A 25000-nucleotide genomic window follows, 5' to 3' on the forward strand; every position below is an offset into this window, starting at 1 on the left:
TTAAAACTGCCCAGGGGCTCCTTCAGAGTCAAGACCAGACTCCTCGGCAGGACCCTCAAGCTGACCAAGCTTCTGGGAATTTCCTGGAACACACCCAGTGCTCTGACTCACAGATCTTCACTTCCAGATTACAACTGTTCCGTGACTCATCTTAGAGATGGTAAAACAGAGAAAATGTATTGCAACCTGGCCCAAGTGTCTGGGCCCTGAGACAAAGCAGATTTCCAGATGGTCTCAAGGAAAGTTGAGATCCCCATCCATCCCGACTAAGAATGTCGAGTCCTCTGGGGACAGTCCCGGGGCTGGAACGCTGTGGCTGCTCCACAGACCTATTAGGCGCAGGATGCCTTCCAATGCGTTGAGCGTGTCTTGGATCGTAACTCCCGCGCTCTTGGCTCTGGCATCAGCTTGCTGGGCTTCAGTAATCACCTGAGGACAAGTGAGCACAAAGGTGTTCTGAGAGGTTCTTTTTGTCTTGGCAACTAAAGAGAGCTCACGTGGGAAAACGCCGGCACTCACCAGCTGCAAGGAGTCTTTATCCGTGTCGAACTCAAGCTCCTTCCTGGCCAACTCCCCTTCCACCTCTCTCATCTCGCTCTTCAGAGTGGCCAGTCCCTTTTCCATGGCCAAGGCCCCATCTGCTGTCACATTGGCTTCCAAGTTCAGACTCCCTATCTCCTGGGAGAAGAAAAAGGAGCCAGGGACGGAAGGAGAGGGAGGGTGAGGCTCAAAACATCCCAAGGACAATTGTAGAAAAAATACAGCTGTGCCTGGCCCTGATGGAGCAAAGTCAGATGAACAATGACGGAGTCAGACTTGGGGTCACGCCCTTCCCCAGGCTGGCCCTCAAGCAAGTTAGTTCTAGGTTAGCTCTCTAGAGACTAGGAGGGTCAGTGCAGAAACACTGGTTCCCTTTCAGTTCAGGGCCTAGAAAAATTTTAACACAATCAGGAAAGCATTTGAGCAAATCCAGAGGGCAAGAAACATCATTCTCTGACACTCACAGTCTTTATTGCCCTGGTCTTTGGAACAGCTTTACAAGGATTTCCCCAAGACGGTTATACTTGGAATACCGACCTTGAGTTAGCTGTACTGGTGGGTTTGTCTTTGTAGGGAAAAAGCTCATCAATACCTTTATCGATCAGCTATAATTAAACAATTGCAGGTGTCTTTATGTTAGATGCCATATAAAGGAAGGTTTATCAAACTGTCCTCAAGGAGAATTATTAGGACTTATTTCTGTAGGTTACCAAGTGGTCTAAAAGTGAGGTTGAATAGTCTAGATGCCAAGACCTCTTGAATTCCTAGAGAGGCACCAGCTCCCTAGAAGTAAGCAGGAAGGAGCTCTCTCTCAGCCAAAGAAGCATTGCTTCACTGTAGCTCCAAGCACAGTGAAGCTGGCTACCCCAGTTCTCTGAAGTGCTCCTTCAAGCAAGGAACTAGATAGTTCTTATCTCTGTCCCTAGTACCATGCAGGCACCGTGGAGGACAGACTAAAATGAGGCTGAGCTGAGACATAGGTTATAGAAGGCTCTAGAGCTCAGGGATTTCATACCAAGAATCAAAACGCTGATGATGGCAATTGTTACAAGTTAAGTTTACACCCTAAAACACATGTTGAAGTCCTAAGGGTTAGGGATGTTTCTCAGGGGAAAAGAGTTTACTAGCATGAACAAAGACCTGGCAGAATCATCACTCAGAAGATGACCTTACTTGAAAACTGACTGTTGCAGATGTGAAGTTACACTGGCATATACTGGTGGGCCCTTAATTCAATGAGATTGATATAAGATGAGACTGAGATATGAATACAGTGGCCAGCCTGGGCTACATAGTGAGATCATGTCTTGAAGAAGATGAAGGAGAGGAGGGAGAGGAAGATGGGAAGGAGAAGAAGGGGAAGAAGGAAGAGGAAGGAGGAGGGAGAGGAAAAGGGAAGGGAGAAGAAGGAAGGAGAAGGAGGAGGGAGAAGGAAGGGGAAGGAGGAAAGAGAAGGAAGAAGGAGGAAGAAGGAGAAAGGAGGAGAGAGAAAAAGGAAGGAGGAGGAGAAGAAAGGGGAAAGAGGAGGGAGAAGGAGAGAGAAGGAGGAAGAAGGAAGAGGAAGGAGGAGGGAGAAGGAAAAAGAAGGAGGAGAAAGGGGAAAGAGGAGGGAGAAGGAGGAGAAGAAAAGGGAAGGAGGAAGGAAAAGGAAGAAGAGGAGGTAGAAAGAAAAAGAAGGGAGGGAAAAGGAGGACGGAGAAGGGAAGAGGTGACAGAGGACTCTGGGGATCACACAAGAGGGAGGGGACTGATAAAGCTGTGAGCCAAGGAAGACCAGGACTGACTGCCCTCCTTAGAGCTGGGAAGAGGAGAGGAATATTTCCCTCTGGAGCAGTCAGGAGGAGTGGAGCCCTGCCAACTAATTTTCCGTTCTAGCCTCCTGAATGGTGCAAAAGCCATTTCTATTTTTCCAAGTATCTTCTGAGAGCAGCATTAGAGCCATAGTAAACAACCATGGATGCTCCCCACGGTGTTGTTCAAAGGGGCACTGAACATGGAGTAATAGCTGCTAGCCGGTGACTACTCCATCCAACCGAAGGGTGAGCGTGTGGAGTGGGACTACTATGCACTCTCCAGGACTCTGAGCCACAGGGGCTGACCTGTGCTGAAGCTCTCTCTCCATGGAACAATGCTGTTTTGGACACTCCCTGTGGCAGCCTGTATATCCATTTTTCTTTACCTGCTCTATCTCGCTGGTGATCTCCAGGGCCTCCGTAGCTGCGTTCTTTGCCCGTTGGGTGTCAGCAGTGGCGCTCCCCAGGGCCGTTTCTGCTTGCTGGGTCTTGTCACTGGCATCTGCAACCTTCTGGCTGATATAGGAGAGTCTCTTCATGGCCTCCTCAGCCTCTGCTTTTCTGTCTTCAACCTGCAGATCAAACTCTGGAATGAAGGAAAAAAAAAGGAGAGAGAAAAAAAAAAAAAACTTGACACAGAGACAATTGAATGAGAGAGCCTGATGTTCTGAGGAAAAAATTCCTGAAAGGGAATAATTACTAGCTAGGGATGGACATGTGAGATGCTGTGGATGAGATTGCCCTTTCTTTCCCAAGAGAAAGAATCTCAAAGGAGCCACTGAGAGAGCTGTCGGCTTGTCCTAGGTCCCCACCACTACAAAGGATATCAATACCCAAAGCGGACGAAGAACAGCTAACTCTCCAAAGACCAAAGATCTAAGCTTGAAGCCAAAGAGCAGAGTTGGGGTGTGGTCACAGAGTTGGGGCGTGGTCACAGAAAGTTGGGGCGTGGTCACAGAAAGTTGGGGCGTGGTCACAGAAAGTTGGGGCGTGGCTGAAGAGAGTTGGGGCGTGGTCACGGAGAGTTGGGGCGTGGTCACAGAAAGTTGGGGCGTGGTCGAAGAGAGTTGGGATGTGGTCACAGTGGGTATAGAAAGACTTTCTATGAAGAGACTCCTCAGACTTTAGTCTGTCCTAATTTTTTTTTTATTTTTATTTATTTTTTTTTTGGGTTCTTTTTTCGGAGCTGGGGACCAAACCCAGGGCCTTGCGCTTCCTAGGCAAGCGCTCTACCACTGAGCTAAATCCCCAACCCCGAGACTCCTCAGACTTTAGAGATGTTTCCCTTTTGTTTGCTAGGGGAAAATGTTGAATTTTTAACCAAATGTCATTAAGATACCTCTCAAACCCCTTGGGAGCCACAAGTCATTACTTCAGAACAGCCATACTGGAACCAACCAAGCCACCCAAGGAAAGGAAAATATCAACACAGTCATGACACACTGGAAATGAAGAACCTTAGAGATCTCCTGTTCCCCTTAAGGAGGATCTAGAAAGGTCACGCAGAGAACTTGAGCTAGTCATAGGGCCCTGTGAGGATCAGAACTCGGGTCTCCTGGCACTTAGGTGAATTACTTCCACCACCCACATCAAGTATTAATGAGATCATATTACCTTAGAAAGGTAGTGACTAAGCATCTATTAATAACCCACTACACCTACCATTTAAGGAGGTAAAGGGAGACTTACATGGATCGTGAGTGTACCTTTAAAATTGGATCACACAGCACTAACCTCTGAGGTTCTTTAGGATGTTCTCAACTTCATAAAAAGTGGCATTGCCCATACTTAGCGCTTCTTGGGCTCTGCTTTTAGCAAGGTTGGCACGGGAAAGCAGCTGATCCGAAGTCTGTAAATAGAACAAGATTGGAATAAGTGCATTCCTGCTAGCAAAATCACCCTGACACAACTTTTCCGTGACTCCAGAGTGCTGCGCTGTGACTCACCACAGTCTAGGGGTGCTGGAGCAAAGCCCTCTAGTATCTGATCAGGAACAAACGTTCTAATATATGTCTTTTAGAGGAGAGTCTCCAAATATTTCCACCCTCAGGAGCGGGAATAGTTTTGCAAGTCACAGTTTTAAACACTAGCTACTTCCTGACCCCAAGATAGACAGACCTGGACCAAAATGAGACCTACAAGGCCTGGGTTCTCTTAGGTTCAAATGCTGACTCAGTGGGTGGGGCTAATTCCATCAGAACTCCAATCTTGGTTACTCCCTCTGTAACCAGCGGCGCCATGACCTTCGGAGGGTTTCTGGTATGGTTCTGGCCACTTCCACCCATACAGTCAGTGGGTACTCATTGGCTGAGCGAACGGATCGACAAAAGGTACCTGTCTTCTGTCCTTCCCGGTCTGCAAGAGCTGCCGTGTTTCTTTTTCCCAGTTCCCCAGATTGTTTCGCACACTCGTGAATGCATCCATTTGTTTGGTCACCAAGTTGGAGAGGGAATCAGCCTTCTGCCTGATCCTCTTTGCCTCCGCCTGTGGACACAAAGATATGAATGAGTGTGACTGTCTGCTCACACGAGTCACCATACCAGCTTCAGGACCTGCTGTCACCATTTGGATATAAAGAAGCCAAGAAAGCAGATGCTTGCCCTAAAGGCCCAAAGCTGACCATAACTGATACAGGATGCCAAGGAATGACAGGCAGGACGTCTCCTTTGTCTCTGCTCTTTAAAAAAAAAAAAAAAAACATTGTTAAGAGCAATTGCTTTATCTATTCATGGAACATCTCTCTGTGGAGATCACTGTGAGTGTCTTTAGTTGTTAGGCAGGTGAACTTAATCCAACAAGGTTACAATCGCTAAGGAGATTGATGGCAGGAAAAAAAAAAAGGCAAGCCCTTTGATAGCAAAAGTCTTCTTGTTAGCAGTATAGAGGAATGTATCAGACTCCACTGAAATTCTCTACTGATTTCAATTTGAAATTGAACTGGGGAGGAGACATAACACTTTTCTCTACTAAGGGGTTCGAGGTTAAACATCCAAGTCGTTTTCCCCTTCAGAGTCTAGACGACAGATGACCGGAAGCACCTGTCACCTCCCACACAAAGCCCAAGTCCATGCTAGGTTTCAAATACGGGCTATCAGCCATGCGCTAAGCTTCTGGTGGACATGGGTGCTGGGGGTGATGTGACAGTAGGGTGGGGTGTAGTAGGCCTCTAGGCCCTGCGAGCTCTAAAGGGATTGTGCACACTAGCCTATCTTGTCCTCCAGAGACGCTGCCGCCCTGAGCAGAACAGAGCTGATGCAGGCATTGTGTCTCTAACTGTCTGAAGCACTAAGCTAAAGAAACCCTTTCTCCTAATAAGTCAGCCGCCTCAGTCAGCACTGAGGAATGTGACACTGACTGACACAGCCAGCGGGGAGAACAAGCTGGAAGGTTGAGCAACCTTACAGAACCTGTAGAGGTTTCCGTGATGGTTCATCTGTGCGGCGTGCACACGGGATGAGTGGTCTCACCTGAAAAGACGAATCACGGATTCCCTGAAGCTGAGAGGCTGAATCCAGGAGGCGGAGACTATGTTGATAGGACCTATCAGCCTCGATGTCGGCTTGGGTGCCCTCCCTTGACAACTGCTGGGTCAGGGACTTGGTCTTCTCTAATCTGTGGGGAGGAAAAGTAGATGGTCAATGATGATGATGATGGTAATAATAATAATACAATAATGGAGGGGGAGCCTTGAGATCTCATGATATAGCTTTGGCAGGTCTGAAGCTTACTGCAATCCTCCTGCCTCTACCTCCAAGAACTAGGATTACAATAGGATTACAAGTACAAGCAATATGTGGCAGAACATACTTTTTGTTTATATATATATATATATGCAAACATATATATACACATATATATATGTATATATACACACACATATGTGCAGACAAGTAGATCTCTGTGAGTTAAAGACCAGCCAGAAGCTGTTTAGTGACTCACACTCCCTCTCCCTGCCCCCATCTTCCTCAGTCTGTGTGTGTATGTGTGCATGTGTCTGTGCCCGCACCGTGTAATTAGAGTAAGCAGGATAAACAAGCTAGGTTATATGTTAGAAAAGTGGCTCTCTCTATAATCTAAATACAGCTTGTATAGGTTTGGCTAGAAAATTTCAACTGAAGCTTCCCAACTGCTAAGAATACGAATGCTATTTTTCTGTCTCTGGTCCTGTCAGACGGGTTTATAGAATACCTTCACAAGCTAGAGGGTAACCGTCTCTCCCTGTATAATCGTGTCTCAGTCAGAACATTGTACTTAGATACCATAATCTTCTTCACAGTCTTAAAAATACTTTCCCCAAAGTAATACTCATTATCTTGCCATTGTTATTATTATTATTATTATTATTATTATTATTATTAGGCCAATAATTGCTTTAGTTCTCAGCAGCCTGTTCCTGAACTCTGAGGGAGCTTGCCTTCTTCCGAGCAACCCGATCTTTCTTCTGCACAAGGGGCATTCTGGGGGGGTTCCACCTCCTCCTCTTCACTTCTCTCTTAGGCTTCTTCTCATTGGCTGGATCCTCTCGGGTTGCAGCATGAGAATTATTATACATCACCTCTGTCATGTCTGGAGTTCCAGAGTTCTTTGTGTACCGAGAGAACTGTTTCTTATAAGCATCCTGACCTCCCCCCATTAGGCAACACACACTCTGACCCAAGCTTTGCCTCCGATGTACTTCTGCACTGAATTTGTGTAACCAGGGAATCCTTAGGCACTATGAGGATAGACAGGCCTCCATCCACGGCTCCCTCCATGACCCTCAAAGTTTTACGACCAGTTATAGTTCAAACAAGGCCTGCATCCAAATAGCATATGAAGGCACCACCAGGTTGGCCATCAGTGCTTTCCACATTGTGTTCCTCTCCAGTCACCTCCACTTGGCCTTTCTAGATCTTCTCCGCCCGTGACAATCCTGTCGAGAAGCCTGGGGACCAGCAGCAGGCCAGTACACCAGGCTGCAACCTGACGTGGCAGGCCAACTTCTACACTGTGATTTGGTAGCTCATGGGCATATGCTGTGCAGACCACCCTATCCCCTCCATGCCAGCACACGGGATCTGACAGATGAGGTCTGTGATGTGAACCATCATCCTGTATTTGGGTATGTAGCCAGTTTTACCTTCTCACCTCCTTCTAAATCTCGCTCGGTGTCTCTTAAAGAAGGTCGTATTCTTGGTAGCTTTCATCCTGACCCCATTCCCAAAGAGCAGAAACCCACAATAATGGCTCCACACAGACCTCCTTCTTATTACTAATGTGGTCTACATTATACACTGGGAGGAGTCAGCTTTTATGGCTACCCCGATGAGGACAGGTTGAACATACTTTCCCATAAGCCCTTGTACCACGGAGCTGTCCAGGACACCGCTTCCACCTCCTCCACTCAGAGCCTTGCGGGCCAATGAAAGTGCTTGTTTGGAATAGTCCTCGGTTTCCCTCGTTAGCTGCTTCATTGTGTTAGCTGACTCAACATGGCTGAAGACATTAGAGATAAAGAATTAGGGTTTTCATAGGAAAAAAAATCAGCACGGGCAACATAAATCTTTCTTGCAGAAAAGAATAAAGGAAGCAGTTTGACTTGTAAAAGTCAATCAGAACTGACTCGAACGCATGGGGTTGGAGGAACTGTCAAGAAACAGATGCTCTGAGGAATACGCCTCATGGTGCTGCCCTTCTGTGGTCACCAATAAAGGAAGCAGTTTGACTTGTAAAAGTCAAACAGAACTGACTCGAACGCATGGGGTTGGAGGAACTGTCAAGAAACAGATGCTCTGGGGAATACACCTCATGGTGCTGCCCTTCTATGGTCACTTCCGTTTAAGCCATTCTCAGAGGAGGTATGGGGCGGGTAGATGGGGGTTGGTTCAGAGTGACAGACCCTTGTGCCTATACACTGTTTTCTGCAAGCAGAACCCCTAAGGTCTCACACATCCAGAGTCCACTTCCTTACTCCTTACTCTGGATTAAAGCTATAGAGTGAGCCTTGAGCCTGCAGCTAAGGAGGCAGAATTAAAAACCTCCGATAACCTTCTGATCTCCCAGTTCTAGGAAGCAGCATTAAAACAACAAAAACCAGGGCCCCGGGAGGGAGGTCATGCTACAAAATCAGAAGCCAGCCCCTCTGCAGACAGAATTCCACCTGAGATTAGCAAAGCCTGTCCCCCACCTCCCAGCCTAGCAAAGCATTTGAACGTGGCAGGATTTATAGAGAGAAGCCAGCCGCAAGTGAGCTGCCTGTCATCTGTGGGGTCCTGCAGAGCCGGTTTCCATGGGGGGAGGTCCTCTTGCTCTCCACAAGCAAGCAAACAACTCGTTGCTACTTGTCCTCAGGCCTGGTGTGGGAGCCGAGGAGTCCCTGAAAGCTGCAGACGCCCGTTTCCAGAGGCGGATTCACTTCACGAGGCCAAAGACTCACAGCTAACATGGACTTTTAAAGCCATCTGGGAGCATAGAGGAAGCTGGGAAAGAAATACTTCCACGAGCTCCTGCCAAACAGCCCTGGGGACTGTCTGTCTGTCCCCTCTCATACCCTGAAAGCTAAGTGGTTCAAAACGGGCTTCAAGGTAGGGGAGGGGGGTTGGGGATTTAGCTCAGTGCCCTGGGTTCGGTCCTCAGCTCTGGAAAAAAACAAAACAAAACAACAACAACAAAACAAAAACAAACAAACAAACAAAAAACAAGGTAGGGGAGGGCTACAGAGAAGCCCAGAGGGGGCAAAAATCCAGTGCTTGAGTCCTGAATGTTCCCCAGTCTTGCCTGGAGCAGGGTGTCAAACGCTGCTGTTTACCTGTCTGCCAATCTTGCAGCCTCCTGAGCCAGACTTTTAAATCCATTTGGCCCCACATAGTGCTCAGAGGAATGGATGTTCTATGGGAACAAAGGGAACCAGTTAACATTTGCATTTGACTCTGGAGCCTAAACACAAGTGTCAAGAGGATTCTCACTAGCCACAGGAGTCCTGACCCCGCAGAACAAAGGTCCCTAGTCACCATGATCACCTAGAAAGTGTGTGCTGGCAAGAGAGATACTTTGTAGGAGATACTCAATTTCAAGAGAAGTCTTTGTAAAATAGATGAATCTAAAAGTATATATGAGTGTGTGTGTACGTGTGTGTGTGTGTGTGTGTGTGCGTGTGTGTATGTGTGTGTGCGCATGTGTGTATATGTATATATATATATATATATATTTATAATACTTCGGAGGCAGAAGCAGGAAGAAGATGGTGATATCGAGGCTAGCTTGGGCTACATATTAAGACCCTGCCTCAAAAAATACAATATATATATATATCAAGATGTATATGTATGTGCTCAAGAGTGTGTATGTCTGCGTGTGTGTGAGCATGTGTGCTCGAGAGTACATGTACATGTATGTGTGTGTGCTCAAGGGTGAGTGTGCGTGCATATTTATCTGTATACACGTGAGAAGGGCAGAGGTTGATCTTGGATGCCTTTCTTTTTTACTCTCCACCTTATTTTTTGAGATACTTGGAACTCGCCATTTGGCTGGAGGGCTGGCCAGTGAGACCCTGAGGTCCTTCTGTCTCTGCCCCTATTCCCAGCTCTGGGGCTAAGGGCGTGTACCACCACAGCTGGCTTTTACTAGGCTCTGGGGATTTGAACTCAGGTCTCCATGCTGTCACTATAAGCGATGTACTCACTGAGCCGTCTTCCCAGACCGATGTAGCAAGTTTTGACAACGGCCATAGTGGTATCTGGATTATAGGAGGTTTTTATTGATTTTCTACAATAAACTTATCGAATGGAGGAATCAAAACAATTTTAATGTGATGTCTGTACTACGCTAGCTGATTACCTTCTGATTTCCCTTTTTAATTTAATTCATCGCTGTTGTTTTTTGAATCAGGATTTCTCATATCCTAAGCTGGCCTCTGAGTGGAGTCTGACCTTGTTTTCCTGGTCCTCCTGCCTCTACCAAACTTGGCCGGCCCAATTCCTCTGTTCCTCTCTATTCATTAATCTTATGATCGCCCTCATTGTTTGCTTGGGTTGGTTTGAGCCAGGAACTCACCTTATAGGGGAGACTGACCTTGAGCCTGCTGTGCTCCTGCCTGGGCCCCCTGAGTGCTGGGGTCAGAGGTGTTCTTGTCACCAGGCCCTGCTCCTCTATAGCCTTCAAACTCACCGCTCCCTCTCCTAGTGTTCCTTGAACTACACAAGGCCCGTGTGCTGATTATCTGGGCACTCGCTCACTCATTTTCAGTCCCATGTCCCCATCAGACCCCTTCCTTTCTACCTCTCTGCTTCTTCATCTCTGTCCTTTAGCATCAGGGGCTGAGACTACAAATATAAACTAAGCTAAACTTTACAGGAAAGAGGAAAGGCAGGATTCTGTCTATTGTGAAAATGTGGCTAGAGAGAAATCAACTAGGGAGGGGTGTATAATGCAGTTCCTTGGGAAACTGCAGGTGGCCAAGGGTACAGGGATAAACAGACTTGTCACAAAGAAGAAAAGCCCAGCTACCTGCCAGGTAGACCAAGAAATCCAGGGACAGAGAGTCAGCCAGCGAGACCTGTGGGGCAGGCGTGCGATCCAACATGGCCTCAATGAATATACATGCTAACCAGGCAAACATACAGTGTTTTGCAGGGAAGCTTCACTTTCTGCCAGGCTCAGGTGCATCTGAGAGATGAGTCTGCTCGTATCCTGAACGCGGTTCTGATACTGACTGCCCAGGGCCCGAATCCTTTCCACAGTCATCTTGAGGTCATCCAGGCGGTTCTTGTAGTTGTTCTCTTGGCTCCTTGCCTTGGCCAGCTGGAGGCTGAGGGCTCTCATAGCACCTGCACACACAGAGGGAAAACAAGGCTGGTACGGAATGACCGAGTTAACCGGCAAAACCGAATGACTTAGAGATAAATGAGAAAAACATCAATGACAAACGTGTGTGACAGTTTTTCCACCCTGTCACTCAGGAGCCAGGAGAATGTCATAGACAACACTTCCCACCCAGGCAAGGGCTGGCTGCAGATACCACAGAGCTGACACAAAGAGTCTTATGACCCAGATCACAGCTCTTTCCAGGGCATGAACCTCGTAGTAGCCCTAGGACAGGCAATTGGCCTCCTCACCTTCTGAAATCTGAGCTTCTCTCAGAATGTCTCGAAGGGCCTGCTCAGCCTGCTGCATCCTGCCTTCCAGCTCCTCGCTGGGGACTGCCCCGCTACCACCCTGAGCCTTTGAAACCAGGGCCTCCAGGTTCTGGAGCTGCTGGGTGAACTGGTCCATCTGAAAGCACCCAGGAAAGGAATCAGAGGAGAGGGCCAAGACCACAGCTCACCCCAGGGTTGCAACAGGTATAGGCGTCAATAGCTACACATGCTTGATTGGTGGTGGTGGAAATCTAGACTCTTGAGCCAGACTGGCTGAGTGAGGCTCTGTTCTTACCACTACGGAAATGAAAATAGAATATATGCTATTTTGCAAGATGTGTGATGGGACACACCTGCAATCCTGACATCTGGGGGACAGAGACAAGAGGATCACAGGTTCAAAGTCGTCCTCAGATTATATAGTGAGTTTGAGGGCAGCCTGAGCTACATGAGACAGCCTTCCAAAGGCTATTAAGTAGGTGAAAAAAAAAAAAAAAGGATCGTGGGCTGGAAAGATGGCAGCACCGACTGCTCTTCCAGAGGTCCTGAGTTCAAATCCCAGCAACCGCATGGTGGCTCACGACCATCTGTAATGGGATCTGATGCCCTCTTCTGGTGTGTCTGAAGATAACTACAGTGTAGTCGTATAAAATAAATAAATAATAAATCTTTAAAAAAAAAAAAAAAAAAAAGATTGTGGGACTAAGGAGGTGGCTCAGTGGCACAGAGCACTCAATGCTCCTGAAGAAGACCCAGGTTCAGTTCCCAGACCCACATGGTGGCTCACGACCTTCTGAAACTCCAGTACTAAAGGATCGGCGGACGCCTTCTTTGGATCTCCGTGGGCACCAAGCGGACACGAAGCACGCAAGACACTCATACGAATTTAAAAAAATGTTAAAGTCAACTTGAGTGCTTCTACTTTTGAAGTTCAACTTCCCCTTACTGTATCGTCTGGAAAAGAATTATTAGTAATTAACAACATCAAGTACACTCTTCTCTGGAGTTTAAATTCTAGTTTTATAATTTTGTTGTTTTGAGACAGGGCCTCACTTTGTAGCCCAGGCTGACTGGAACTTACTAGTTAGCTCAGAATTGCCTGAAACTCTGGGCAACAGTCTCGGCCTCTTGCATGCTGGGATTACGCCCGAGTCACCACGGATCTGCTCTGGAATTTGGTTTATAAGGACATCTCTTGGAGCGGGAGGGGACCCAGCTGGGAAGCAGCGCATTGAAGCGCTGTCCTAATTTGTTCTCTGTTGCTGTGACAGCACAACCAAAAGCAACTTGGAGAGAAAAGCATTTATTTCAACTTCCAGCTTCCAGCCCATAATAGTAAAACAGGGCTATCAGAGCAGGAACTCCGGGCTGCAGCTGGAGCAGATATCATGGAAGAACACGGCTTACCGGCTTGCTCTCCAAGCCAGTCTGCTGTCTTACACAGCCCAGGACTGCCTGCTCAAGGGTTTTACCCACAGCGGCCTGGGTAATCATCTTAACTAATGATTATTAGTTAAGAAACTGTCCCACAGCCTTGCCTACAGTTCAGTCTGGTGGAGGCATTTTCTCAGGTGAGGGTCCTACCTTGTGTCAAGTTGGAAAACAAAACAAAACAAAACAAAACAAAACAAAACAAAACAAAACAAAACAACAAAACTAACCAGGACAAATGAGAGAGGACTGGACTCAAGACTCTGGGGGACATGAGTGGCACTCCTAGTTCCATGTGTCCAGGCCACTTAGAAAAATCACCAGTACTCTCAGACATTGACCATTGAAAACTGAATCCAGTTTTCTCCCCCAGATTCACTAAGTTGTCAAGTCCAATGACTGGATCTGCCAGAAGATACTTAAAATGGTATAGATGAGAATGTAAATTCACCATAAAATTATTATACACAACATTCTATACTTTATGCAGTATGCTTTAAAGTCTTTTAGTGTATTTATTGTGTGCGTGCATGCTCACGAGCCCATGCACATGCATGTACATGTGTGTGTGTGCATACACTTGGCAGGGGATACTTGTGGATGTCAGAGGACAACATCAGGGAGCTGGTTCACTCCTTCAGCCTTTACATGGGGTCTGGGATTTGAACTCAGGGTTGTCAGGATTGCTTCTATTCTCTGAGCTATTGCGCACCTCTCTCTCTCTCTCTCTCTCTCTCTCTCTCTCTCTCTCTCTCTCCATAAAAGTATATATATATATATATATATATATATATATATGTGTGTGTGTGTGTGTGTGTGTGTGTTTGTGTTTGTGTGTGTGTGTGTATGTGTGTGTGTATGTGTGTGTGTGTGTGTGTGTGTGTGTGTGTGTGTGTGTGTGTGTGTGTCTCAATGTATCTCAATACCCATCCACACTATATCTAGAGGATCCAGACCTGTGACAGAACCAGGACACACAGCCACTCAGAGTCTGACTGCCTAGGGCTGGGGCCTGGGAAGGAGAAGTTGGCCTACCTGAGTCTTCACTTGATTGTAGCAAGCAGGGCAACTGGTTAGGGCGGCGGCGTGCGCACAGTTGAGGCCTCCAAAGCCTGGCTTGCAAACACAGCTGCCGTCACTCCGACACTCTCCAGGCTCCGAGCCCACAGGGTTGCAGTTGCAAGCTAGAGATAAGATGCAGATAAATGGCGCATTCCCACCCAATGTCCCAGAATGGGAGGGACAGCAAGGGGAAAAAGAACACGGAGACTGGCAGATGCATCCCTCGGCTGTGGCCTCAAGCACATTCTTACAGAAGCAAGCCCAGGGAACCACACAATCGAGGTCCATGTGTGCGCTCGAATGAAGGGGTGCCAGGGAGCTTATCACCTTCCTCCTCTCGTTGTGCCAAAAGCCTACTGGGTATTTGCTGGCAGCCTGATTTTGCTTAGAAAGTGCTTTTTTTTTTAACGGCCTATTTTAAGCCAGCTGTAAACAGTGTCTTCTGTTTTAGAGATGAGGAATGTGAGCTCAGAGGATTTATTCAGATCCTAGGACAAATAAAAGGAAGCAGCCATGAGAGCCCAGAAGAGCCAGTGTTCCTCTCTTGCCACTGCAGGGAAGGCGAGGGGAGGCAGTGGCCCTACTGAGTGCCATGTTAGGCTTGGGAGAGCAGGATGTACCAGTGGGAGGGATGCTACTCTAAAGCCCACAGGCTGCTCTCCGAGCTAAGTGTTCTGTACCTGCATAGTTCCCAGGCCTCTTCCTTTTTAGTGTATGAACTCCCCAGGAGCTAGGATGGATTCCTCATTGCTGCGTTAGTACTGAGGTGCAAACTGCAGGCAAATGCCCAATAGCAGGGCAAAGGATATTGTCTAATTTTAATGAAATCTAAAACAATGAAAGTTTTCATTTATGCACTATGTGTCTGTTTACTTAAAAAAAAAAAAAAGAGGTTTTACTCAGTAGCTCAGGCTAGCCTCTAACTCAGGATTAGCCTACCTGAGCCTCGTGAGTGCTGGGATTATAGGCATGAACCACCTCACCTGGTCACAGGGGTCTTCAAGCATCTCTAGGTAGATATTCTGGTGTCAGAACCTGATTAAGGGGCACATGTCTAAGTGCCAGCCAGGCACCAGAGTCATCCGGAGCCTTTGTGTGTCTATGTTTAGGGGCCGACCGTGGCTCTGCACTCTGGGGTTTGAGGGCAGCGCTGTGCTGGGGGACTGAGGGACACACCTGCACTCTTGTGCTTTGATCTGAAGCAGCCCTTAGCAGCCCCCTGTGAAAGCTGCTTTGAAGCTGAGTCCCCTCGGAAGAACTTTCTGTGGTTACCTTCTGTACATAATCACACCGACTTCCTGAGAGGGTCTCTTAAACTGCTTTACAACTGGGACCCCTCCCCTCTTGGGTTTGTTCCAGCTCACTGGCCAGTCATTTATTGCTCTCTGGTGACAGGTCTGGCAGCTTCTTTTCTGCCTACCTGCCTTGGGGTTGGGCATAGGAAGTGGCCCTACTTTATCTGCTCTTTCTCTCAGGAATGTAAACCTGACCTCTTCGTACTTTTCCCACCCAGGTTTAACCATTTGAGAGTCTTTAATGCCGCTTTTGGAATGTGTGCGGGGGAGACTGGTTTTGGCAGGAATGAATGGTGCAGATCATTCAGGAGCCGTGGTCATGGAACTAGTTGCTTCACGATATTAGCTGTCCTTGCCTTTGTGCCATGTGTACACTCAAGCAAGTTCATATTTCTTTACACATGTGCATGTGTGCACACCTGCACACACATACACACACACACACAAATGTATATGCGCATGCACACACACACACACACACACACACACACACATACACAGAGAGAGAGAGATAGGGGTGCATAATTTGTCCAGAGGCATTGTCCTACCTCGACACTTGTCTGCTGGGTTGGGAGCCAATGGGTCTCCGAAGTAACCTGTTTTGCACTGGTCACAGTAGATTCCCGCTGTGTTGTAGATGCATTTCAAACATCTGCCTGTCAACTGGTCACAGTTCCCAGAAGCACTCGGGTCCACATTGTTGTTGCATTGACACCGCTGACAAGGCCTCACTGGGCCACGTTCCCCAAAGGGGTCCCCAAAGAAGCCATCTGCACAGAGCTCACAGCGGGCACCTTGGAAGGAAAAAAGGAACGTGTGGTCAACCCAGACAAGATTGTTCCCCAGAGGCAGCAGGACCAGAAAGAGGCCTAAGGCACTTGGTAGAAGAAACGGGCAGGTACACTGTATTAGTTTGAGTGAAAATAGCCCCGTAGGCTTGTAGGGAGTGGCGCTGTTAGGAGGGGTGTTCTTGTTGGGGTGGGTGTGGCTTTGTTGGAGGAATTGTATCTCTTGGGGGCGGGCTTTGAGGTTTCAGATGCTCAAACCAAACTCAATGTGTCACTGTATCTTCTTGCTGCCTACAGATCCAGATGAACTCTCAGCTGCCTCTCCAGTACCACGGCTGCCTGGGTGCTGCCATGCTTCCCTCCTTCACGATAATGGACTAAACCTCTCAAACTGTAAGCCAAGTCCCAATGCAATGTTTTCCTTGATAAGAGTTGCCCTGGTCATGGTGCCTCTTCACAGCAATAAAACCCTAAGACTTGCATTAATCCTAGGCTCCCAGGACAGTACCCTCGGGAACAGATGAGTGGCAGGGGTGGAGGCTGCCACTTTATGGCCTGGTCACCACAGATTGGAATAGTGCAGCACCACAAAGAGACTTAATTAGCATGTGGATAAAAGCCAGCAGGGACAAAGAGGCAGTGAGAGTTCAGTGACACCATGGACGGCTGCAGAATGCTTAGTTTTTCAGATTGAAGAGGTAAGCGACACAGAGGTAACCTTCTTATCCTAGTTCGTTTGAAAATAACATAAACTCGGTCTAGGAATATAACTCAGAGGGTAGATTACTTAGGTCTAGGAATGTAACTTAGGACTGGGACTATAACTCAGAGGGTAGATTACTTAGGTCTAGAACTGTATGTAACTCAGAGGGTAGATTACTTAGGTCTGTGAATGTAAGTCAGAAGGTAGATTACTTAAGTCTAGGAATGTAACTCAGAGGATAGATTACTTAGGTCTGTGAATGTAAGTCAGAAGGTAGATTACTTAAGTCTAGGAATGTAACTCAGAGGATAGATTACTTAGGGCTGGGACTGTAACTCAGAGGGTAGATTACTGGCCCAGCATGCACAAAACTCCAGGTTTGATCCCTCAGGATTGCATAAAAGCAGATATGGTAGCAAACACCTATACACCCAGCAATTGGGAGGTGTTTAGGCAACAGACCAAGAGTTCAAGGTCAGGGTTGGAGAGATGGCTCTGTGGTTAACAACACTTTCAGCTCCCAAAGAGAACCTAAGTTCAGTTCCCAGCATCCGAATGAAATTGTTCACAACTACTTATGACTAGTTCAGGGCATCCAACGGCCCAGTGGGCACCTGCACCCTTGTACACAAACACCCCATACACATAATTAAAAATAAATAAGTAAGTTTTTTTCAAAAGGAGTTTAAGTTCATCCTCAAATACTGAGTTCAAGGCCAGTTTGGGCTACAGAAGATCCTGGAGGGGCAGGGGGACTTAGAGCATGTACTTGGTCTGAAACTTTCATTCCCTAAATAAACTCACAAGACTGTCAGCAAGCGAGCGCCATGTGTTTCCCTCCGGTCACAGCTCAGATGCCACATTTCCCTATCTTTAGAATGCGCACATGTAGATTAACCTGCACTATAACTTCCCAGAAATTCCTCAGAACGGGAGCTCTTCACGCATGTCCACAGCGTCGGGACAGGGAGCTAAGTGAAGAAGAGTGTTGGCCTCACCTGTGACCCCAGGGGGGCAGTTGTTGCACACCACCTCCTCTGTCTCAGGCATCACGGAACAGCTGAAGCCATTGTGGCAGGGACACGGCTTGCAGCTGCGGGGGTCGTGCGGGTCGTTATAGAAACCAATGGGGCAGTCGGCACACTCAATGTCAGGATTCTCGTCCCCCGAGTAGCAATCCCCTGGAGTGTAGAAGAAGGAAATGTCGGAGTCAGTGTGGATGGAATGTGGGGATTGGTCTTTGGAGGCCCCAGCCTTCCCAGAGCCCCCCCCCCCCAGCATCTGAACACTGGCATTCATTCTCACCCTTGATCCAAATAGAAACATGGCCACCACCTTGGATAACCCGTCGCATTCAGTTCACACGCACACACCCTCACTGTCCACAGCATAGCACTGTTCCCCTGCCCTTCACGGTCACACCACTTGCCGCCACCCTCACTTAGAGCCTGACTTGCCTTTGATCTCCCCACACAATTCCTGCAACTCAACACCAATCCCCCCACCTTGTACGGAGCATGACGGTCATTTCCTGTAACCTGGCACCTTTCGCTCACAAGCCTATGGCATTTCCATAATGGAAGAGGTCACATGTACTGTCACCACATCCGTCTCCCTTGACCTCGGTCCCATACTCCCCATTCTTTCTCCATCTCCTAAGTGATCTCAGGTATGACACTTCCTCCTCCACCCTTGCTTCTTCTACAGGAGACCCACTCCCCTGCCTCTACCCCGAGACACCTGGTCCAGGTGTCATTTCACTCACCTGTGTCTGGGTCACAGGCCCCTCCCCCTTGGCAGTTACAGGGAACACAGGTGCCAAAAGGCCCCAGTCTTGCCGAATCTCTTTTGTAACCAGAAGCACATTCCTGGCAGAATTGTCCCTTGTACCCAGCAGGGCATATACAACGTTCAACCCAGGGTGCTGGGGCTCCAGAGACAGGGCGGGCTGAAATCAGGGTCACATTGTCAATGTACCCTGTACCTGCAATAGAAAGGAAACATTAGAATGGTGGCTTCCTCCAGTCTGTGGACCCAGCACAAGGGGAGAGAGAGGCAGGAGAGTCTTTGCCAACTCATGGCCAGCCTGGTTTACCATTACCAGTTCAAGAGCACCCAGGGTTTTATTTTCTTTGCCCAGGTGGTGATCAGACATCATGGTACATGGGCCACTATAGCATTCAGGGTCTGTACTCTGGAATCGGGAAAATTAGGGTCTAGCTTGTGGCTGAACCCATGTTAGCTGTGCGAATTTGGCAAATTCCTTGATCTCTCCAGACTTCACGTTCTCAGTTTACAAGAGAGGTGATAGTATTGTCTAGCCTCCTGGTTTGTTGTGAGAATTACACGAGATGCTACCTGGCATAACGTACCTGGGAAATATTTACCATTCGGCAAACTACTGGTTGCCATTCTCCCTACTCCCTGCTGCATGTGAGGCACTGGGGTTATGGACGTAGCAAGCCAGCCACACTTCTTTAGTCAGTGTTTAGAAGTGTGAAGCACCCCCTTTAAATCATTGTAGGTAGGATTAGAGGGCCAGACCTAGAAAGGTCACAAAAGGGAATAACAGAGGATATGTTCATTAGCTGTAGATTGTCCCCTCCACATAACCGAACTGAAGAAGGGGCACTCAGCAGAGAAGTATCATTTGATTTTCATGAGAGCTGGCCTCTCCCTAGAGAAGCATTCCCTTTAGGAAAAAAGAATATAAAACACAGGATTTCTGAGTGAAAACCATCGGGTTAGTTTATCTTCCTAACAAGAGCCTGCTGCTACCCGTACACCTCCGAAGCAGATGAAGCTAAAACCTGGGCTGAGGTCTTTGGCTCTTTTCTGGTCACTTACTGTATTCTCCGTACGTAGCTCGGATGAGGAGGGCTGTGAGGTTCCGCAGTAACCTTCGATACTCGAAATAACTCAGCTGGGGGCTCCAGTGACTGCTTGGGTGTTCGTTTAATCTGCATAATTGAACATTTTTCGATGCTTACAAATTCAAGTCATGACACATTGCTACCCGATACAAATTATATCCGAGAAGGGGAGAAGAGTTGAGCTTTGGCCTCCCTGCTTTGAGTTTTCTAGGAGACAGAAGCTTGGAGTTTCTCCACCGGAAGGGAGAACCCCACAGGAAGCAGTGGAGGGTGTGTCCGTGTATGTATTTCCAGGGATCACTGCAAAAGCTGGTCCCAAGCCCTCAGACACACGGTGTCTTAGCCATTGCTTAAGCCAATACTAGACACATTTCACTTCCCCAGGTTCTGGCCCTGGGAAGTTACTGTTCATCCTAAGCTCTGTTCTTGAGGGATTTACTTGTGACCTGGGCACGTTTCACTGATTCCTTCCATCTGTCCATATCCTTACCCTCCTCAGAATCTTCTTGTAATAGCAAGAGATCAAACCCAGGTCTCACACACAACAAGTAAGTGCCAATCACGAGCTGCAGCCGCCATCAGAACGGACGCCTTGGTGTCTGTACCAGTCGCCTCTGTGCCCGGGTTTCTTTTACTAGACTATTGACTAGAAAGACATTTTCATTTCATTCCCTGGCTGGTTGATTAAATAATGTGCAGCTGTGGGGTTGGGGATGCAAGTCAGTGGTAGAGCCCTTGCCTAACATATATGCAGTCTTGCATTTAATCCCAGCACATCAGTGAATGAATAAATTAGTGAAAGAAATAAAAAAAAAAATCAAAGTTGACTTTGTCCTTGGCCTGGGCAAGAAATTATGGGACTGGAGAACAAGGAAACTAAGCAGAGATGATTACGATTCGGCCATTGGAGTCAGAATAATTTAATACAGCGTGGGCTATTAGCAATTCACAAACAGAATGTGGGAACATGTGACGTCTGTAACTTTGCCTGGGGTTCAGAGAAAGCTCAGACAAAGAAAGCGTGTAAGCTGAACCCCAAAGAATAAGCTCACTAAGCCAAGGATGTGGGAATCCAGTCGGGAAGGGTGTGCTTGTCACCAGAATAAGCAGCACTCAGTTAACTAAGCACGTAGCTCGCGTGGGTGCTCTGAGTCTGCCTCTCTCGCTTCCTAGTGGCCCCCTACTCCCTCACTGATCCACCGTGAATGTCCTCTACAGGCTAAGAGTATGTCAGTGCAAGCAGCACAGAGAGCTTGTCTCAGATGAGGTGGAAGGCGAGGGCTGACACCTGAGGTTGTCCTTTTCAAAGTTCACTTCACATGCACACTCACATACATACAAGTGTGCATATATATGTCATATACCTACACACACACACTCACACAAACGTGTACCCACATCACATACCTTCACAAACACACTCATACACACAAATGTACATACACATAATATACAGACTCACATACATACGCAAAGGGGTTTTTTTGTTTTTGTTTTTTAATTATGCTGGGCATTTAGAAGGCAGAAGCAGGCAGATCTCTGAGTTCCAGGACATCCCTGTGCAGGCGACACCACATATGTATATCATTTGGGATGGAGAGATGGCTCAGTATATACCGCTCTTGGCATAGCCAGAGTTCAGTTCCCACCACACACATCAGGTAGTTCGCAATTGCCTTATGTGAGAATCTAGTCAGGAAGGGTGTGCTTGTCATCAGACTCCAGGGGTTCCAACATCGTCTTTTAGACTCACATGGGCACACCCCCAGCACACACATACACACATATAAATTTACAATTTTTAAATTATTACTGTGTGCGTATGTGCACGACAGGGCGTCTCGTGTCACAGTATACATATAGAGGTCAGAGGACAACTTCATGGTCTCTTTTCGCCTTCTTGTAGGTTCCAGAGATCAAACTCAAGTTACCAGATCTGAGCAGCAAGGGCTTTTATCAGCCGAGCCATCTCACCAACCCATGAGCCTTTTTTTTCCTTTGAGACAAAGTCTCACTATAGCCCTGGCTGTCCTGGAATTTCATATGTAGACCAGGCTGGCCTTAAAGTCAGAGACCTGCCCCCTAAATGCTGGGATTGAAGGTGTGAGCCGCTCTGCCTGGTGACACTTCTTGATGCATAGCCTCTCAGTGGCTTCCCATCATCTTGCCAGCATAGACAAGAGGTGAGCACATACAATGCAGCCTGATAAGTCCTCTCTAGACTTATCCATCGAATTTACCATCTCCCTTATCCATGCTACAAAGATCTCATCTGTGGGGCTCGGAAGATGGCTCAGGACTTAAGAGCACTGTGGTTCCCGGCACCCACATGGTAGCTCACAGCCATCTATCATCAGTTTCAGGATCCAACAGCTTCTCTGGACTCGTGTGTGTGTGTGTGTGTGTGTGTGTGTGTGTGTGTGTGTGTATTTATTTTTATATAATTCGCCCCATGTAATGACTCTACACATCCTTCCTCTAGTTTTTCTTTCCAGAATAGCCTCGTGTACCTTTCCATTCTCAGCCCACACACTTGATGCCTTCATGATGCTTTCCTTGACAGCTCCAGGCAGAATTAAGTTCATTTCAAAACGACTGTAGCCCGGCACTGAGGCAGCTACGGGAGTGGACCGTGAGTCCTCATAGGTGAGTTACGTCTCTTGCCAAGTCACAAGCTCTTGGAGGACCAAGATCCTATCCCATCTTTCTTAGCCTCTAACACAGTACAGAGCACCGAGGGGGCAAGCTTCCCTCCCCTGCCTCTCTGAACTCATCATTCCAAAGCCACTTTCTGTTGGATGTACCCAGGCTCTGCAGTGTCACTTACAGCAGTTCCTCTGACCTCAATGACCCTCCCCCCACATTGTCTTCACCCCACTTCTTGTTCCACTGGAATTCAACTATCAGTGATTCCAAGTACATTTCCTCTGCCCGCTGACCTCATCCTCTTCCTTTCCATCAAGACCGCCTTCCACACTGCCTCACCTTCTCGGGACAAGTGTCTCCATCACCCCAGTGCAGCTGTACCTCTATGTGTCTTCAGAATACCTATGTCCGCCATGTTATCTCAGTCACCCAACTGGCTGTATATCATCTTCTTCCCATGCCTGTGAACCTGCCAGCTACTGCAGGGAAGGAATAGTGTCCTGTTTCTGCATGTAACACCATATGGCTCAGAAAAGCCTACTGGCTGCATGCGTGCTGGGATGAACGCATGAAGAAAACAACACGGCCCGAGTTGGTTGATGTGCCTGTGGCCTCTTCTTACCTGAACGTGTAAGTCTTTGTGATCCCACAGGGAAGTGTCTTGCCCGGTGGCATCAGAGGAGCTCTGATCTGTAGACCAGCACCTTCCAGGATCACATCATAGGCAGATGGGTGTCGACCTCCTCTGTCCACGCGGTAGTCAAAAGACAGGCTCTGCCCGTAACTCACTTGCTGATTACCGAGAAATTTGGCTGTGAAATGGAGTTTTGAAAAGATCAGTGGTACTGCTGGGAAGACAAGCGCGTGAATGAATTAAATTAACATCATCAGTTTCTGTTGGAGTCCTTTGTGACCCCCATCCTTCCTTCCCAAACCACTGTGACAGAAGGTCGGTCAGTCATGTCATGGGATGTGGGTGTGATATTTTGGCTATGAACATAGCTCCAGAGAAGCCTTAATGTAAGACAATTCTCCCTATTGGATGGTTCATGACATGGCCACTATAGACAGACCGATGGACAAAGATTCAAGGTCAACAGCAAGAGTGTCATTTGTTGTATATAAGTGTTTTTCATCATATTTGCATGCATGTGTTTATGGGTGTGCTTATGTGTTTACAGATGAGCATGAAGTGTATGCATGCATGGGAACAGGCATGTGGAAGCTACAAATCGAGTTGAGTGTCCTCCTCCACCGCTTTCCACCTTCATTTTTGAAGCACGGTCTCTCACTGATCCTGGAACTCACCGATCTGGCGAGTGTCTCTGGCTAGCAAGCCCCAGGGATTCTCCTGTCTCTACTGTTGTAGGGCCGGGGTTGCAGGCATGTGCCACAATCACCGGCTTTTCATGTGAGTTCTTAGCTTTCAAATGCAGGTCGTCACGTTTGCACAGCACGCACTTCACGGGTTAAGCCATCTCCCTAGCTCTGCTCATATTTGATGGCAATAATTCTTGACTATTAGCATGCCCACTGACATTTAATAGCTGAGAGGACTAAAGCTCAGAGATGTTAAAAAGAACCACTTGCTTGGGAAGTACTCATTAGCTAAGGTTATGAACTAGGATTCAAATTCCAGCCAGGCCTTTGCGGCTCAGATCACTAACAATACTTTTAAAGTTTTAGCACATGCTTTGGGGCTGGAGAGGGCTCGGCCTCCTATAGCCCCAGCTCCAGGGGACCCAGTACCCTCTTCTGGCCTCTGAGGGAACCTGCACGCATGTGTGCCTTTCCACACGCACACAAACATACACATTAAATAAACGTTTTAACTTTTTAAAAGACATGACTTTGTCTACTTTTCCATCTGCTTCTCAATAGACCTGTAAGTTTGACTTCATGCTCTACGGGAAATCTAGGAACTGCTCATTTGACTAATAGGGGATAACAGAGGGAATCCTGGCCAGGGCTGACCTCCGGGATGCCTGGATGGTTCAACAGTGTCATGGCATGGTGACTTATCAGACTGGGCCCAAGTTCCCATTGTCTATTGGCGCTCCAGTGACGGTGATGGGTCCCACATCACATTTTCCAACAGTTTCCTCTCCTGACTCTGTAGTCCTATCAGTTGGCTTCTGCAGAAACTACCCCACACTTACCGGGTGCCACGAAATAGACTGGGTCTGATCTTCGGGCAGAACTAAATACGTCCTGATGGCGCGGTGACCAGTGGAGTTTTGCAGGCGCCCAATTTCTCTGAACTGCTTTCCAACCATCTTCATCTGCAAGACAACAACACCGTTCTGAGACCACTCCCATTGTCCTTTGAATTGGGCAAGGCAAGGCTCACTGGCCAAAGAGCCCCAGAAGGAGTAGAAAGGGGTTTTCTTAGCACTTTGGCCTTCTTCTACACTAACCGGAATTCCCCAGTCACTCCTACCTACCAGCTCTTGTCTTCAGCAGCTTTGCCTCTTTAAAAAATAGCTATCGTAAAAATATTTCTTGGGTATGTGTGTGCACATGCCACAGTGTGTGTACATGTGTGTGTGCATGCCAGATTATGTGTGTGTGTGTACATGCTAGAGTTTGTGTGTGTGCACATGCCACAGTGTGTGTACATGTGTGTGTGCATGCCACATTATGTGTGTGTGCATGCATGCTAGAGTGTGTGTGCATATGCTACAGTGTGTGTACATGTGTGTGTGCATGCCACAGTATGTGTATGTGCATACCACATTATGTGTGTGCGTATGCCA

General features: G+C 47.6%; 1 protein-coding gene and 1 pseudogene across 1 annotated transcript in view; both read right to left on the reverse strand.

Moving 5' to 3' along the window:
- Lamc2 (laminin subunit gamma 2) overlaps positions 1-25000 on the reverse strand; it is a 61546-nt gene that overhangs the window by 4966 nt on the left and 31580 nt on the right. Inside the window, exons 6-22 of the mRNA XM_032915006.1 lie at positions 24404-24526; positions 22867-23056; positions 19573-19685; positions 18491-18709; positions 17724-17906; positions 15783-16028; positions 13913-14061; positions 11426-11582; positions 10932-11137; positions 9121-9200; positions 7659-7808; positions 5801-5945; positions 4668-4817; positions 4068-4182; positions 2720-2919; positions 520-678; positions 330-429 (exon numbers count right to left, since the gene is read on the reverse strand). Coding sequence (XP_032770897.1) covers positions 330-429; positions 520-678; positions 2720-2919; positions 4068-4182; positions 4668-4817; positions 5801-5945; positions 7659-7808; positions 9121-9200; positions 10932-11137; positions 11426-11582; positions 13913-14061; positions 15783-16028; positions 17724-17906; positions 18491-18709; positions 19573-19685; positions 22867-23056; positions 24404-24526 — 2685 coding nt within the window. The remainder of the gene's footprint in view (positions 1-329; positions 430-519; positions 679-2719; positions 2920-4067; positions 4183-4667; positions 4818-5800; positions 5946-7658; positions 7809-9120; positions 9201-10931; positions 11138-11425; positions 11583-13912; positions 14062-15782; positions 16029-17723; positions 17907-18490; positions 18710-19572; positions 19686-22866; positions 23057-24403; positions 24527-25000) is intronic.
- On the reverse strand, positions 6706-7438 carry LOC116911075 (annotated as a pseudogene).

This window comes from Rattus rattus, chromosome 10 (genome assembly GCF_011064425.1).
Source record: "Rattus rattus isolate New Zealand chromosome 10, Rrattus_CSIRO_v1, whole genome shotgun sequence".
NCBI classification, from domain to species: domain Eukaryota; kingdom Metazoa; phylum Chordata; class Mammalia; order Rodentia; family Muridae; genus Rattus; species Rattus rattus.